The sequence below is a fragment of the Amphiura filiformis genome, chromosome 5 (genome assembly GCF_039555335.1).
Source record: "Amphiura filiformis chromosome 5, Afil_fr2py, whole genome shotgun sequence".
In the NCBI taxonomy this organism is placed as follows: domain Eukaryota; kingdom Metazoa; phylum Echinodermata; class Ophiuroidea; order Amphilepidida; family Amphiuridae; genus Amphiura; species Amphiura filiformis.
In genome coordinates, this window is record NC_092632.1 from 47,460,443 (window position 1) to 47,473,945 (window position 13,503).

Consider the following 13,503-nt stretch of genomic DNA (forward strand, 5'->3'; position numbering starts at 1 on the left):
AAAGTCATACAAGCTTGCTATTTCCCATTGGATGCAATGGCGGCAGTGTTTCCATGGCAACCTGATGAGTGTACAGTCAAGTAGCTAAAATAAGGTTGTTGTTGTCGGTTATTACTTAAGTTTACTTTTTTTGTTGGTTTTCAATTCTACAGAATATATATTTCAGGTCAGGTTTGATTTCTTTAAGCACTTGTTTATGAATACCTCCTATATTACATAGCCTCAATTCCAACTTATGGTTTATTCAAATCTTGCAATATATTTGTTGTACTAAAAGCATTTAAAGTTCTGTGTTCTTAATTACCATTTTAATTCTTGACGACCGTGTTTATCATTACTAAAATTTCAAACTATATGTGAACAATACTAGTGGGTAAAATGATGAAAGCTAGATCAACAGTGCATTTTGACATTGTGTACAACATAGGTGCTTCGTTTCCTCGTTGCATTTGCATGTAAACATGATTTATGCACTAAAGGTCAGAGGTCGCCACATCATTGTTTGTTTATCACTTACGGCTGACAAAAGGTCATTATTAACATTGTATTTCAGTCACGTTCCTATTAAGCTAATTGTAGATGCACATCATGTTTCAAGTGTTATAGATCATAATAAGGTTACACTTTAGGTGTGCTCTATAAACATGATAAATGATTTCTGAAGTAATGTGTTGGTGTGATTTACTGTCACACTCAGAAGTTGTTTGTTGACAAGACATTCTATTTATGTTGCTATGGTATTCTGTTTATTTAAAATACCAATTCTGGCATTGCCTGGACAACATGTCAACAAGACACAACTTTGTAGTCCACCCTTGACCCTTCTCCTTCCCATACATTTCCATCTAAATAACCCTAGTAGCTATGCTGCAGAGAGTAAATGTGGGAGTTGGACTCTAAGTGCCCCTACACCCCCTTCCCTGTGCTCCCTTCAGCAGCAAAATATTTACAAATATGGGGGTTGGTTTCCAACTTGCACTACCCCCTTCATGTGCTTTCTCTTCCCCCTCCCACACAGTGTCTACAAATTTGAAAACATGCCTACAACATTATCTGAATTCAAAAGATATCCTCAGAGTCCCTTTAATGATGAATGTTTAAACTCTGGTTGTTTTTGTCACTACAGAAACTGAAGTGGATGCTGCAGCCACCATGATGATGTTCAGAACACCACCGGAGAAACGCGTCTCTGAACGTAAGTGTACTACTGTACATTTTTTTCAAGTAGAATACTACTGCCTGAAAACAATTGAGAGTGAAATAATTCTAACAGATTGAAGTGCTGTGTTGCACCTAGCTTTTGAATTAATTTCCTACCATCAATGGGATAAAGGAATGATTGAGAACGAAAAGAGTGGAGAGGAATTCTGATTTCATGGTACAACTCGGGGGAGTGAGGGAAAGAAGACCCTATCTGCAATAGCTGCCAGATGTTATCTTTTTAGGTTGCGTACAATATATAATGCAGATATTGTCAAATGTCTCTAAGGCAGCTATTGCAGATAAGACTGTGGCCTTACACCAAGGATGTAGAACGATTGAAATTATGATCAAAAGAAGAGAAAATATTTTCCGGAAAAGTGACAAGTATAACTAGTCCACATTTAAGGCTAATTGAGTTATTTTTATGCTATTCACAAACCAGAAGTATGTGTCTTGTACTAATTGATGTTCTACTTGAGGGTCTCTGACATTGTTAACATGAAAAGTTACGAAAAAATGCTCTTAGCGAGATTTCCCATCTGCAGCCTGCCAACCCACTAATATTGAGTCACCTGTTATATATAACACATCTAGGAAGTTACATAAAATATCAGAAATAAAAAGCAAAATCAAGTTGATGCTGCAAAGTTTTGAACTTATATTGCGGGGTATGTTATTAGCCCTGTTAGGTAAGATCATTTTTAGAACATTTAAGTGGTTGTTGCCTTTGAGTGTAGTGATACTTAGTATATAGATCAAGATGGTTTTCAAAGCCTTCAGATGGTCTTTCTAGATTTCTATAATTAGGAGAAATGCCCTTTCCAGTTGGGGGTAGGGTTATGTCTATTACAATTTGTGTCCTTTTGCTTAAACTGTGGGGATATGCTGATCTTAATGTATGTGTAAAAGTTAATAATTCTTTAGTAAATTGTTGTAACTTGATATTTTCACAGATGCAAGACTAAAGCGTGAATCGTGTCCGGTTCAAACCATAAACGGTGGCGGTTTCCAGGCACACGCACCATTACAGCCGAGACCAGCTCAACCAGTAGGAAGACCGACACTGTCCGACCTAGCGGAAACGGCACTGGCTGTTACTGGTAGTATCCATAACAAACCAAGGTGGGTGTTTGGAGCTCGGTGTAAGCTTAATTATTGTGTGCATAATGATAGCAAACAATTCTGACATCTTGTTCCTGTGTTGTTCATAGCGATAAGTAGAGTGGATATTTTGGATTTTTTAATGTTTTTGTTTATAGAATAACACTTGCATGATGCAAATGAAATTAATACAGTATCAGGATTCAGCAACATAATTTTGCTTTTGTGTTTTGGCAAGAACACATTAGTGATTTCCATGTGTATCTGTATCTACCATTATAACATTTTACCCAAAAAATCCACATCTATCTGCATCTTGCACGAAAACATTTTACAAAAAGGAAAGTGCTTTTAAAGAGTCGGGAAGTGAAACCCAATACCCACACATGTTGTCAGTTTTAATATCAAATGTGCCTGTACACATGAGCCAAGCTTATTAATGGATTTTTGAAGGGGAATTCAGCATTAATTTATTCTAATTCTGGCTGCTTAATCAGTGCAGTGCATTCCTGCATGTATCTTACCATTTACAAATGGTTGTGTATACAGTCATTAAATGATGAAATAAACATAAAATATTGAACTAGTCAAGCAAGTGTGACGGTTGACGGTTCAGCATGGCAGACACCCAATTATCAATGCCGTAACGCTGAGAGTATAATCTTCACGGATGAACAAACAAAAATCATGCCATAATTGCAAAGGGAAAAATGGTCACAATTTATATAGTTTTATATTGTATAAAATACAATCTCGCCATGACAACATGGTGTCTGTCTTCAGGAGTAGTCTATAGCATGATGTTGCCATGGAAACATACTGACACTTTGCCAACATTAGCTAGGTGTTGCCATGGCAATGCAATGACTCTTTTTGCTGATGGGGTCTTTTTTCTGCTATATTTCAATGGTTGTTGTCAGTGTGTTATTCAATATAGAAGGAAATGAAAGATGCGAACCACTTAGGAAAATTAATGAATCAGAAACTCTCTCTCAGCTTGTTCAATTATGTATTGGCAAAGACATCAATAAAGCTTATTTTTGTCAGTGATTGTTGAACAAATAGAAATGGTCAAAAATGTCGGCTTTGATTGAGGTGTTTTGCATTTGCAAAAGTGTTTATTGTATAGATTTTGAACTAAATAACAAAAATCAATATATTTTTAGCGTGTAATTAAGTTTGTTATTCCAGTGTTGTAATAAAAAGTAACAACTTGATTTTCAATATTAATTTGATGTTACAGGGTTGCAACAACTCCGCTTAGTAAAGCTGCACTTCAAAGCAAATGCACACCTCAGCCCATCGCATCTGAAGACCACACATATAGTCTGAGCACGTGTCTGAAGAAGGCACCAGATACCAATGGCATGTCTGACGATGATCCCGTAGACTGCGACATGAGTGACATGAGCGAAGAGGACTTTTCCGACGAGGACATGGACCAGGATCCAGAGTCTCGGCGTCTCGGTGACAGCGGCTACGTTCCATACTCTGATGAAGAAGAGTTCAATAGAAAAAATGGGAAAAAGACTTTGAAGGTACAACTTCCCATCAAGAAGCGCCCTCCAAGGGATAAGGCAGGAGACTATAATGATCTGGCAGAAGGTGCAGATGCACTGCTTAATTTAGCTGGTATTAAAACTGAAATGGTACCCTTGAGGTCAATAAGTCCAGAGGCAATATCGCCTGCATCAAGATGATACTGGTATCATCTAACAAACTGATTGGAAGACTTGATACTAGTCATGGAAAAGTTTTCAATTCCATATTGATTGGATGAGGAGAGAGAGAGAGGAACCACAGCAATACAGAACAGTTGGAAAAGGTGGTCAGATGTACCATCTCACAATGCGTTATTTGAGGAAGTTTCAGGAACATTATCCATAACAAGTTGTGTACAGTTATGACATGAATATCATCTGTGATACCTGAAACTGTAAAGCGCAATGCAGTGAACTGTAAACAAACAGTTATTGTACTCTATTTTTTTTCATATTAAATAGCGTCGTGAGATGTACACCTACTAACGAAGCTAAATGGCTGCAAAATTGTTGCTGCATCGGGCTAGATCAACGGGATTGAATTGATGCAATGTTAATACCACCGCTAAATCAACTCAACTTTGGCTTAGAGAGCAAGGGGATAGATAGTGTCAAGAAGCAGAGGCAGTTTGATACCAAGTACAAACTTGTCGTGTGGATTTTTAAGAAGAGAGTTGATATAGAACAAAATTTGGCTGACAGTAAAAAACTCTTGCCAATTTAGATGAACAAGTAACTCATTTAATGAACAACATCATGTAAGAGTAGTTTATAGAAACAAATATAGTCTTTTAACATTATAACTTTAGCATCGAACAACTGACAGGGGCTTAGAGCCCACATAATCATTGTGTATAATTTGTAAATTATTATAATTATTATTACGAACAACAGACCAGTGCTTCCAGAATTTTTCCCCACACTCATTTCTAACCTTCTTAAGTATCATGTGTTGTACAAAGATGTATTTTCAATATATTTGTTTTAATTGGGTGTTTATTGTAGACAATGCACAGTTCTATTATACCGCAAACTTAAAAAAAATAATTGCAGCAATTTTATAGACAATTCATGTTGGTTAAGTTTCCGTTTATTTTCATAAAATTGTTTTTGCCAAAAAGGTGGCAAACTCGAGCGTAAAATAATTGTCATTTTCTACTTACATTTCGCTGAACTATTTTACTAAAAATGCTGCATACCATATCTTAAAAGCTTTTCTTTTTTCAACTTGAAACCAGAAAACCCAATCAAGGAGACAAGATTAATGAAGCTTACTAGAGGTGTTTCATTTCAAACCTTTCTCACACATTCGGCTGTTACAGTTGAAATCCATATACCCACTATGGAAGACATTACCTTAATATCCCACACAGGGAGTGTAGATTTCAAATGGAGTCACAAATAATTTCAAGTAACCCCTTTTGAAATTCAAACTCCCTGTGTCAAAGATTAAGGCCATGTCTTCCATAGAGGGTGTATGGGTTTCAAATGGAATAGCCCTTTGGATCAATCAATGGCATTGCACTTTATAATCTTGCATATCCTATCAAACAGATATGCACATTGTCGTTGGGCAGGTAAAACCTCCTATGTGTCATTGGCCCCTGAACATGTTTAAAGCAAAACCTCCCATGTAACCACTTGGTAGTATTGTTTTAAACATGTTCAAGGGCCACAATTACAGGAGGTTTTTCCTGCCCAACGACGACATGGTATAGTGCATCACACCATGGTAACACAAGGTTTAGAAATGAACACCACAATTAAAATGCAGTTCTTCCATTTTTGCAAATTCTAGATGTAGTTGAAACATTTTACAAAACAGTAAAATTAGCGTATTTCCTCCAAATCATGCAACTTTTAAACAACAGTATCAGTGTGTTTTGTTTTGTGACAGTACCATGTTGCCACTTGGTGAAATTATAGTATAACCTCAAATCCCTTGGAAGTTGTGGGGTTTGAATGATCATTCCAATGTTCCTTACAACATGCCGAACATGTTTATGAGATTAACCAAGGACACACAATCCTGCAACTTCTTTGGGGCTTGCGTTTTTAAAATGCAGTAATTTTTGCTTTTTGTTTTTAAATTTTGCGACAGTAATATATTTTATATTTTATGTGCAACTCAACTAAGGTTTAACCAAAAAAAAAAGGTTTTATCTTAATCTTACAGATTTAAAGTTTTTTGGAAAAAATCAGTAAAATATGTTGGTGCTTGGGTTTCCTACAGCTACAGGTGTTTATTTGTGGAATTTATAGTATGATTTTAATAGTAAAACAAATTACAGTAAACAATTCTTGCCAACAATGCAGGATAATTATTGTTATTCAAGGGGAATTACTGGTGCTGGAAATGCCTATTTTCCTAGTCATTTTAGCTGTGGAAATGTGTTTAACATTATATTTCTTTCTCTCGGTGAAGTCTGTATAAAAGCAAAATAGATTTATAGTCAGAGGAAACAATTTCTAACAGGTTAAGATGCTTCTATACTTGTGAAAATTAAAAAAAGACACTTAATAATCATACTAGGGACTACAGTTTGCTTTTGTACAGCCTTTGTTAACTCTTTGCACCTCACAGTTGATAGCAATGCCCTCTTCTTTTGCAGTATTAGAATGATAATACAAATACTGAGCTATCTGGGGGAAGATCAGAACATTTACAGAGTGTCCCAAAAAAGGATTACATAGAGAATAGTCATGTGCTAAAGTTGTAAATCATGATTGAATGTATCTCCTCGGGTATAAATTATTTAATATGTCATACGATAATAATGTTCCAACAGAAATTGCCTCATTTGATTTGTTTTAAATCCTTCAATAAAGTAGTAATTTTTGATTCTTTACAATTTTAAAACTGTTTAAAGCAAAATATAGCAACTCATTATGAAACAAACCCATGTATACACTTTCAGAAGCCTATTTGAGGTGTACACACTGAAATAAAAGAGGAGTAATGTTAACAACAGTTATTGTTAATTTTTTTTAATTTTTTTTTGAGCAAGGCAAATTATACAAACACTACAGGATAAAAGAATTATGTTTTACAAGAAAATAGGTCAAATTATTTCAAATTTCTGCATGTAATCATTTTTTGGACACCCTGTATTTTCAGAGAAGTATGGTTATGGTTCTCAGCTATTTGTTTCATGTAACAAAAACTTATAGTACATTTATATTGTTTTAATTATACAAATGTCTTTTTAATTATTTTCTTAATGTAACAGCAATTTAATCAAACACTTAAAATGAGTAAGTGTTGGATTAAATGTATCTCTTATTTTTCCATTATAGTGTAGCAATTAGTTAACTTTTAATAGTCATTTTTAGTACCGGTAGACAGATTGGTAGGCACGCACAAAATATGTCTACACAATGTTTATATGTCTGTCTACTTTCTACATGTTATATATATGTTTAGTATGCATCAAGAGTATGCATATTTTGCAGAACACGGGGCTATACAACAGTAAAATATTATTCCCCTTATTGCCACATTGTATTTATGTATGTATAAAATTGCCATTGTACAAATTTCATTTTGGCTAGCTACCTCTCTGAGTCTTAGCATGTATGTATACCACACTTGGGGCAGGTTATTATTTTTTTCCCTTGATTATCACCGTTTATGTAAATTTTCTATTAATTTAAGACATGTACATGTAAATATCGTCATCCATTCCCAATTTTTATTTTTTATGTTTCATCTATGTCTAGGCAAAATTAAAGATGTTTAGGGATATGTGTAATTTTAACTCTAATTGTTGTTATTAGTACATGTAGCTAGACATAAATGTGTATTTGTAGCATGTTAAAGGTAGCAAAGTTTTGTGCATTTATTTTTGTTTCTATCAACTGAGACTAAAGTTTGTTCGGCTTATAATAGGCGAAATAAATGAGACTCGGCATTGTGTATTGATATAGAATGGCATGCACGCAGTCAGGCGCAGTACTTGCGTGTTGCGTAATGTGTGACTGGCACAAGTTTATTTGAATTTACACAAGCAAATTTATTGACGAACGCATTAACAAAAACAAATAATATTCACCGATTATAAGCCGAACAAACCATTTGCCAGTCTTGGCTATCACAAGCATGGGGTGAAAATCTTAAACTGATGAAACGGGGGAGTTCATTCACAAAAGTTTACGCGGTATGGAGTATAGAAATGAGAAATGCTGTGATAAGTGCTGGTGCATTTGCCTCACAAAATTGGAAATAAGATTTTTGCCAAATGTTCTATGTGATTGAAGTAGTAATGCCACGTTCAGATTTTGCTACCAATGTCTACATGATACAATGTTATTAGGTGTAGAAAAGATGCTGTGCATCATGGGTAATTGCACCTCTTCCACAAACTATAGGATGATAAATGTAATAACTTGTAACTTGAGTAAGAGACTGTAAATACTGACAGATTGAAGGGAAATAGATAGTAACCCAAGGGCAGTAATGCTGTATTGCAACTGTTTGCAATGCAGTGGATGTGGTTTGTCATGTAGGTATTGAGAAGTAAAACACAAGTTATAAAGAATATGGTAAAGAGAAGAGTAGTGAAAGAAACCATATCCCAAAAGTTGTATCAAAGCTGTCAATGCTTAGGCATCACATTGACTTTGGTCCTATAGTGCTATTGATGTCCCTTTAGATACCAATGGTTCTTTATATTGTACCCAGGAGATGTAATAAGTTTTTTAAAGTATAATAATGAACATTTGCATAGTGTTGTCACTTTTTATTTAAAAAAGAAAAAATTACAGCAGTATATGCGAATGTTCAGGGTATGATAGAAAGAGCCATCAGTGCTTGTTGGGCACTTCATTAGAGCTAGTTTCTCCACATGACTACTGGTGAAATATCACTTGGGCCATCTACATAATGTCCTGTGGTCATTCTTGATACTTGTTGTGGATGTAGCACTCTAATCGATGTGACGGCATTTCTGTTTGAAAGAAACTTGACGATGTCATGAAGAACTAGACCAAAGTGATGTGTTGTTATTTGTAAACAGTAACAGGCAATCGTATCAAGCCTAGTCTAAAACAGGAAGTGGTTACATTATGAACAAAATATTGATAAATAATGAGACAGTATAAGATCAAAAAATTCCAAAATGATCAAACATGATAAAGAAATAATTTCTAAAAATATCACAATTTCATATCCTTTATTGTCTGCAAAGAAATGTTGTAACATACATGATAGATTGCCATCAGTCACAGCAAGGTAACTGAAGTGATTCAAACTAGGCCAATTGGAAAGTGGATTGTCATCTTTTTGCAGGGTTATCTTTAATTTCATTCAGTTGCGGCAAGGTAACTGAACTGATTCAAACTAGGCCAGATGGAAAGTCAAGTGCAAAGATGTTGTGATTACTGCTGAAACTAGGAACAAAATATTTTGTAATTTAATTAGAGTTTTTATATCATTATTAAAATGGTTACAGTAAGGAAAACCTTTTAGCAATCAAACAACAAAGTAAACCTCAATTGATCAAAGAATTGAACAACATTATTGTGTTGATCAACAAATATTTAAGATTATAAATAATTATTTGATGCTCTTAGCGATGAGAGAAATCACACAAATGATACAATTATAAATAATTATGAGCAAAATGAACCAATTTAAGACATGAACAAGTATTTAAATTTTTAGTGCCAAGTTAGACTTGTAATATGCTGGTATTATTTTTGGAATTTGAGGACAAGATATGTTGATTTCAGCTTAGTGCCATGCAACATTTAGTCTGTGTTCACAAATTATTTTGTCTTGCAATCCCCAGGAGGTAACCATCACTAGGATCCACAACATGCTCATCTATCAGGGTGCAGTTCTTTAACCCCAATACATTTGTATATTCATTGAATGACCTTTGAAAATTGGGATACAAAAACTCGTACTCTGCAACTTGAGGGCAAGTTGTGCACTACGATTGTTTAATTGAGGTTATTGAACTATGCCATTGGGATGAGGCCATTGTGGTTCATAGTGCATGTGCAAAAATGTGTACATTGATTTGCAAAATTCTGTTGTGCAATCAGCTGTTGTCATAGCAACTTGTTGTGTGAAAAAATTGACACAGATTGTTTTAAGGGAGCTTTATGCCCCAATGTGTGGAGGTGAAGTTCGATGAGATCAATTATTTTGTTTGAGCACAGATTTAATCTTGCAATTACTACTTAGTTCAAGTTGAGAGTCAATTGCTAGCAATATATATTTAAAGTTGCCCAGTATTGGTACTTTCGGCACTAAAAGATAATACTTGTTTTGTTGGGACCGAATGCAGTTACACATTGCGAGAGCTGAAATTGGAAGTTGGCTCAAAATTATAAATTTGTTAGGTTTTTTAATATAATGTACTTAAATAAGGTCATAATCAGAAATCGTAAAAATCAATTTTAATGATTAGGCTGCTTTATTTCAAGTACTTTGCTATATTTATAGTGTACATAAATTGAATATAGAACAGGCCAATCAATAAATATTTCATTTAAATTATTTAAATCATACTCAATGTACTGTAATTCAATTTTGCTTATATTCCTGATTAGTTCTCGTGAACAGCCCATTTTTTTATCGCAGCTCTGTGTAGAATACCAAAAAAGTACTTGGTAATTAAGTTTAATAAATATTGCGGATGAGTCTGTCCAAATATTTTGTTTTTGATTGTATTTTTTTAATAACCTTTTTAGAATGTTTTAGTAAGCTTAAAATTAAAAGAAGCTTTTAGCAGGAACAACTCCATTCCAATAATATATATTTAGTATTATTATATTTCATACCATTTTAATGGATTATTTAAGATGAATAGTATTATTGATACATTAGCATAAAATATTTGCAGCGGTGTCAATTTTAAAATGTTCACAGACAGAATGTTAAAGGAATGTAGTAAATAAAGTTATCATGGTTATTATCAAATCCAGAGAGCTATCATGTACTGTACCAGCATGTTTTAAAATTTGCATTACTGTTAACATATGATGATTGTGATAATGACATTAATATTAATAATAATAATAGTAATACATACTCATATTTATTGAAAATTGGAAATCAGTTGCCTTTAAAAAAATGGAAAATCATTTATTGCATCTACGTACTTGCATTTCTTTACTTTTTCTTTAAATGAAATAATGAAATAATAGCATTATGATTATATTGTTCAGAATTCATATAAAAATGTTCAATATTGAATTCAACAATATGGGTTTGGTGAAAAATGGAGGCTTGAAATATTGTAACACGTAAAAATTGTTCAAATTCAAGTAATAGTGTGTTCAAATTTATGATTGGCTGAGAGACAGACTTGCGAGTTAAGTAGTAACACCCATAAGCCAGTAATAAGCCAATCATATAACATTTGTGTAGCTTAGATTGACAGGTGGCATTGCTGTGATATTAAGATGGCCATTAATTGTAATAGTTTGGATAGAGGTTACCTGAAGAGTGTTAAAAAGTTTACATTACCATTAATTGAGATGGGGCATCATAATTATTGAGGGATTATTGCAAGAAAGCCCTATTTGCAACAGCTGCCGTATAGAGATTTTACAATATCTGCATTCTATATTGTATACATATAAAGATATGACACCTGGCAGCTATTGCAGATAAGGCCTTCTTGCACTATACCCCTAGTATGTATTGTGTATGCACTGTTTCAGTCAGCATTCACTTACACAGTACATGTAGTAACTGCAGTGCACTGTGTCAATTTTATTTGTGTTAACTCCTAACTGAAATGCAACAATTGTTTCTTCCACTGAGTGTTTGTATTTTGGGCTTGTACATGTTTCTAGTCGGTGGATAGAGGTACATGTGAATTGCATATTTATTCGTATTTGCAATTTTGAATAATACAATTTGTGTCAGTTCTTTGAAATTGCATTGAAAATTTTGTCAATATCATGTGTCCATAATTATACAACTATGAATGCAAGGTGTACAGAGTTTACAACACCCAATCACAGACCTGTTAGATTTAGAAATCAAATTTGAAAAAAAAAAATCAAATTTAGAAATCAAATTTCAAAAAATCTGGATTATCAATGCAATGATGCAATCATCATTGCATTAGTTCAAAACCATTGATGTTCTCTGCAACTAACATATCTCTCAAGGAGATTTAATCGTCATATATCAGACATTCATGGTATGGAAATAGATGAAAAAGTCAGTTGCCATAGGAACTATTAACGCTCACAAATATTATAATCCCAAGATCCAAGGCAAGGTTGCAAAGATTACCAATAATGTTTAGTTTTGATTTGGTGGAACAAACCTGTAATATCCTTGCATTCATCTACTAAGAGGTTGTCAGTATTGAAGGTCAAAATGTTCAGCCATCCTGGTTATAAGATGATTACCATTAAAAGTAGCAACTCAAATAGAAGAGTAACTCAAGTAGGATACAAATAATACTGGATATTGCAGCAACTTTTGCTCAGTAATAGAGGGTTGTTTGTGTTTTACTACAGATATACAGAGCAGCAGTAATGCTATGTGTAAGTGTACGATTCACTAAGCTTAACCCCATGAGAACTACTTGCCGATTGGCTAAAAAGAAGTTTTCATTATCAATTGGCCCAATCAGCAACATTGTTAGAATAATTTCACTACACAAAAAAATTGGGGTCAATTATTTACAAAGCTCCATTCTGATTGGTGATTCAAGTGAAAATATCATGTAATTGACCAATCAGAGGCAATGTTAGATCGGTAGGTAGTGCTCAGGGGGTTAACTTATAATACTGATTAGTAAAAGCTTGTCAATATTTTCAATTCTAAATATCTTTCTCATCTTTTAATGACAGAATATGCCTATCTTCATGATATATTTCTGGGTTCACTACTTTCCCAGTATATTCTGTCATCAAAAGCAAAAGAAATACAAAAAAATGTTTCCGTTGTTAGTGAAAATGTCACAGATTGATAATATCAGTATGTCCGGAAAGTCTTTGCAATGGAAACAAAAACGTTGATGTGTGCATGATTAGAGCGCACACTCCACCAATTCAATGTGTGTGCGCCTTGTCTATCAGCGCATTGGTATCGTCTTGCTTCTTTGCAAAGCATTCTGGGAATTTATACAAAACATGACTTGTGTGAACAATCGATCAAAACCAATATATGGTCACTGTACTTTATATACTCTACAGAAATGTAAACCAGATACTGCCAGCCTCTTCTCCTAACATAATATTGATCATAACTTGTATTATTTTTACTTCTGAATATTTTATTTCTTTAACAAGCACAGTAAGTCAAAATATGACAGTAATTGTAACATTTTGGGCCACTGTAGAATCAATAATTGTTGTGTATATAACAACTCAAGATAGTGTAACTGCTAGGTATATGGTGAAGAAGTTCTTTGTTACCAATCCCTAATAGTTTAATAAAAGTTACAAAAGAATTTTATATGAGTGTGATTTTGTTTATCAATTTCAGTGTTTTATTTGTTTGTTTATTCATACATTCAGGAGATCTTTTTTTTCACAGAAAGTATAAACTGATATTTATACCATTTTTCACCCTGATGTGGCAGTGACGTTAGTGCGCATTTCATTGGGCGCAGCCTCAAATCGCTAGCATTTGCACACGCTTAAAGACGCCGCATAGATGCACGAGCGAAACAGCTGCTTCAAT

At 34.0% G+C, this 13,503-nt stretch overlaps 1 protein-coding gene across 9 annotated transcripts in view; it reads left to right on the forward strand.

Moving 5' to 3' along the window:
- Positions 1-11,907, forward strand: part of LOC140153254 (forkhead box protein N3-like) — a 99,111-nt gene extending 87,204 nt beyond the window's left edge. For all 9 annotated transcript variants that reach the window (XM_072175952.1, XM_072175953.1, XM_072175949.1 and 6 more), the window contains exons 6-8: positions 1,127-1,195; positions 2,157-2,325; positions 3,548-11,907. In XM_072175952.1, coding sequence (XP_072032053.1) covers positions 1,127-1,195; positions 2,157-2,325; positions 3,548-4,004 — 695 coding nt within the window. In that variant the 3' untranslated portion in view covers positions 4,005-11,907. The remainder of the gene's footprint in view (positions 1-1,126; positions 1,196-2,156; positions 2,326-3,547) is intronic.
- The last annotated feature ends 1,596 nt before the right edge of the window (positions 11,908-13,503 follow it).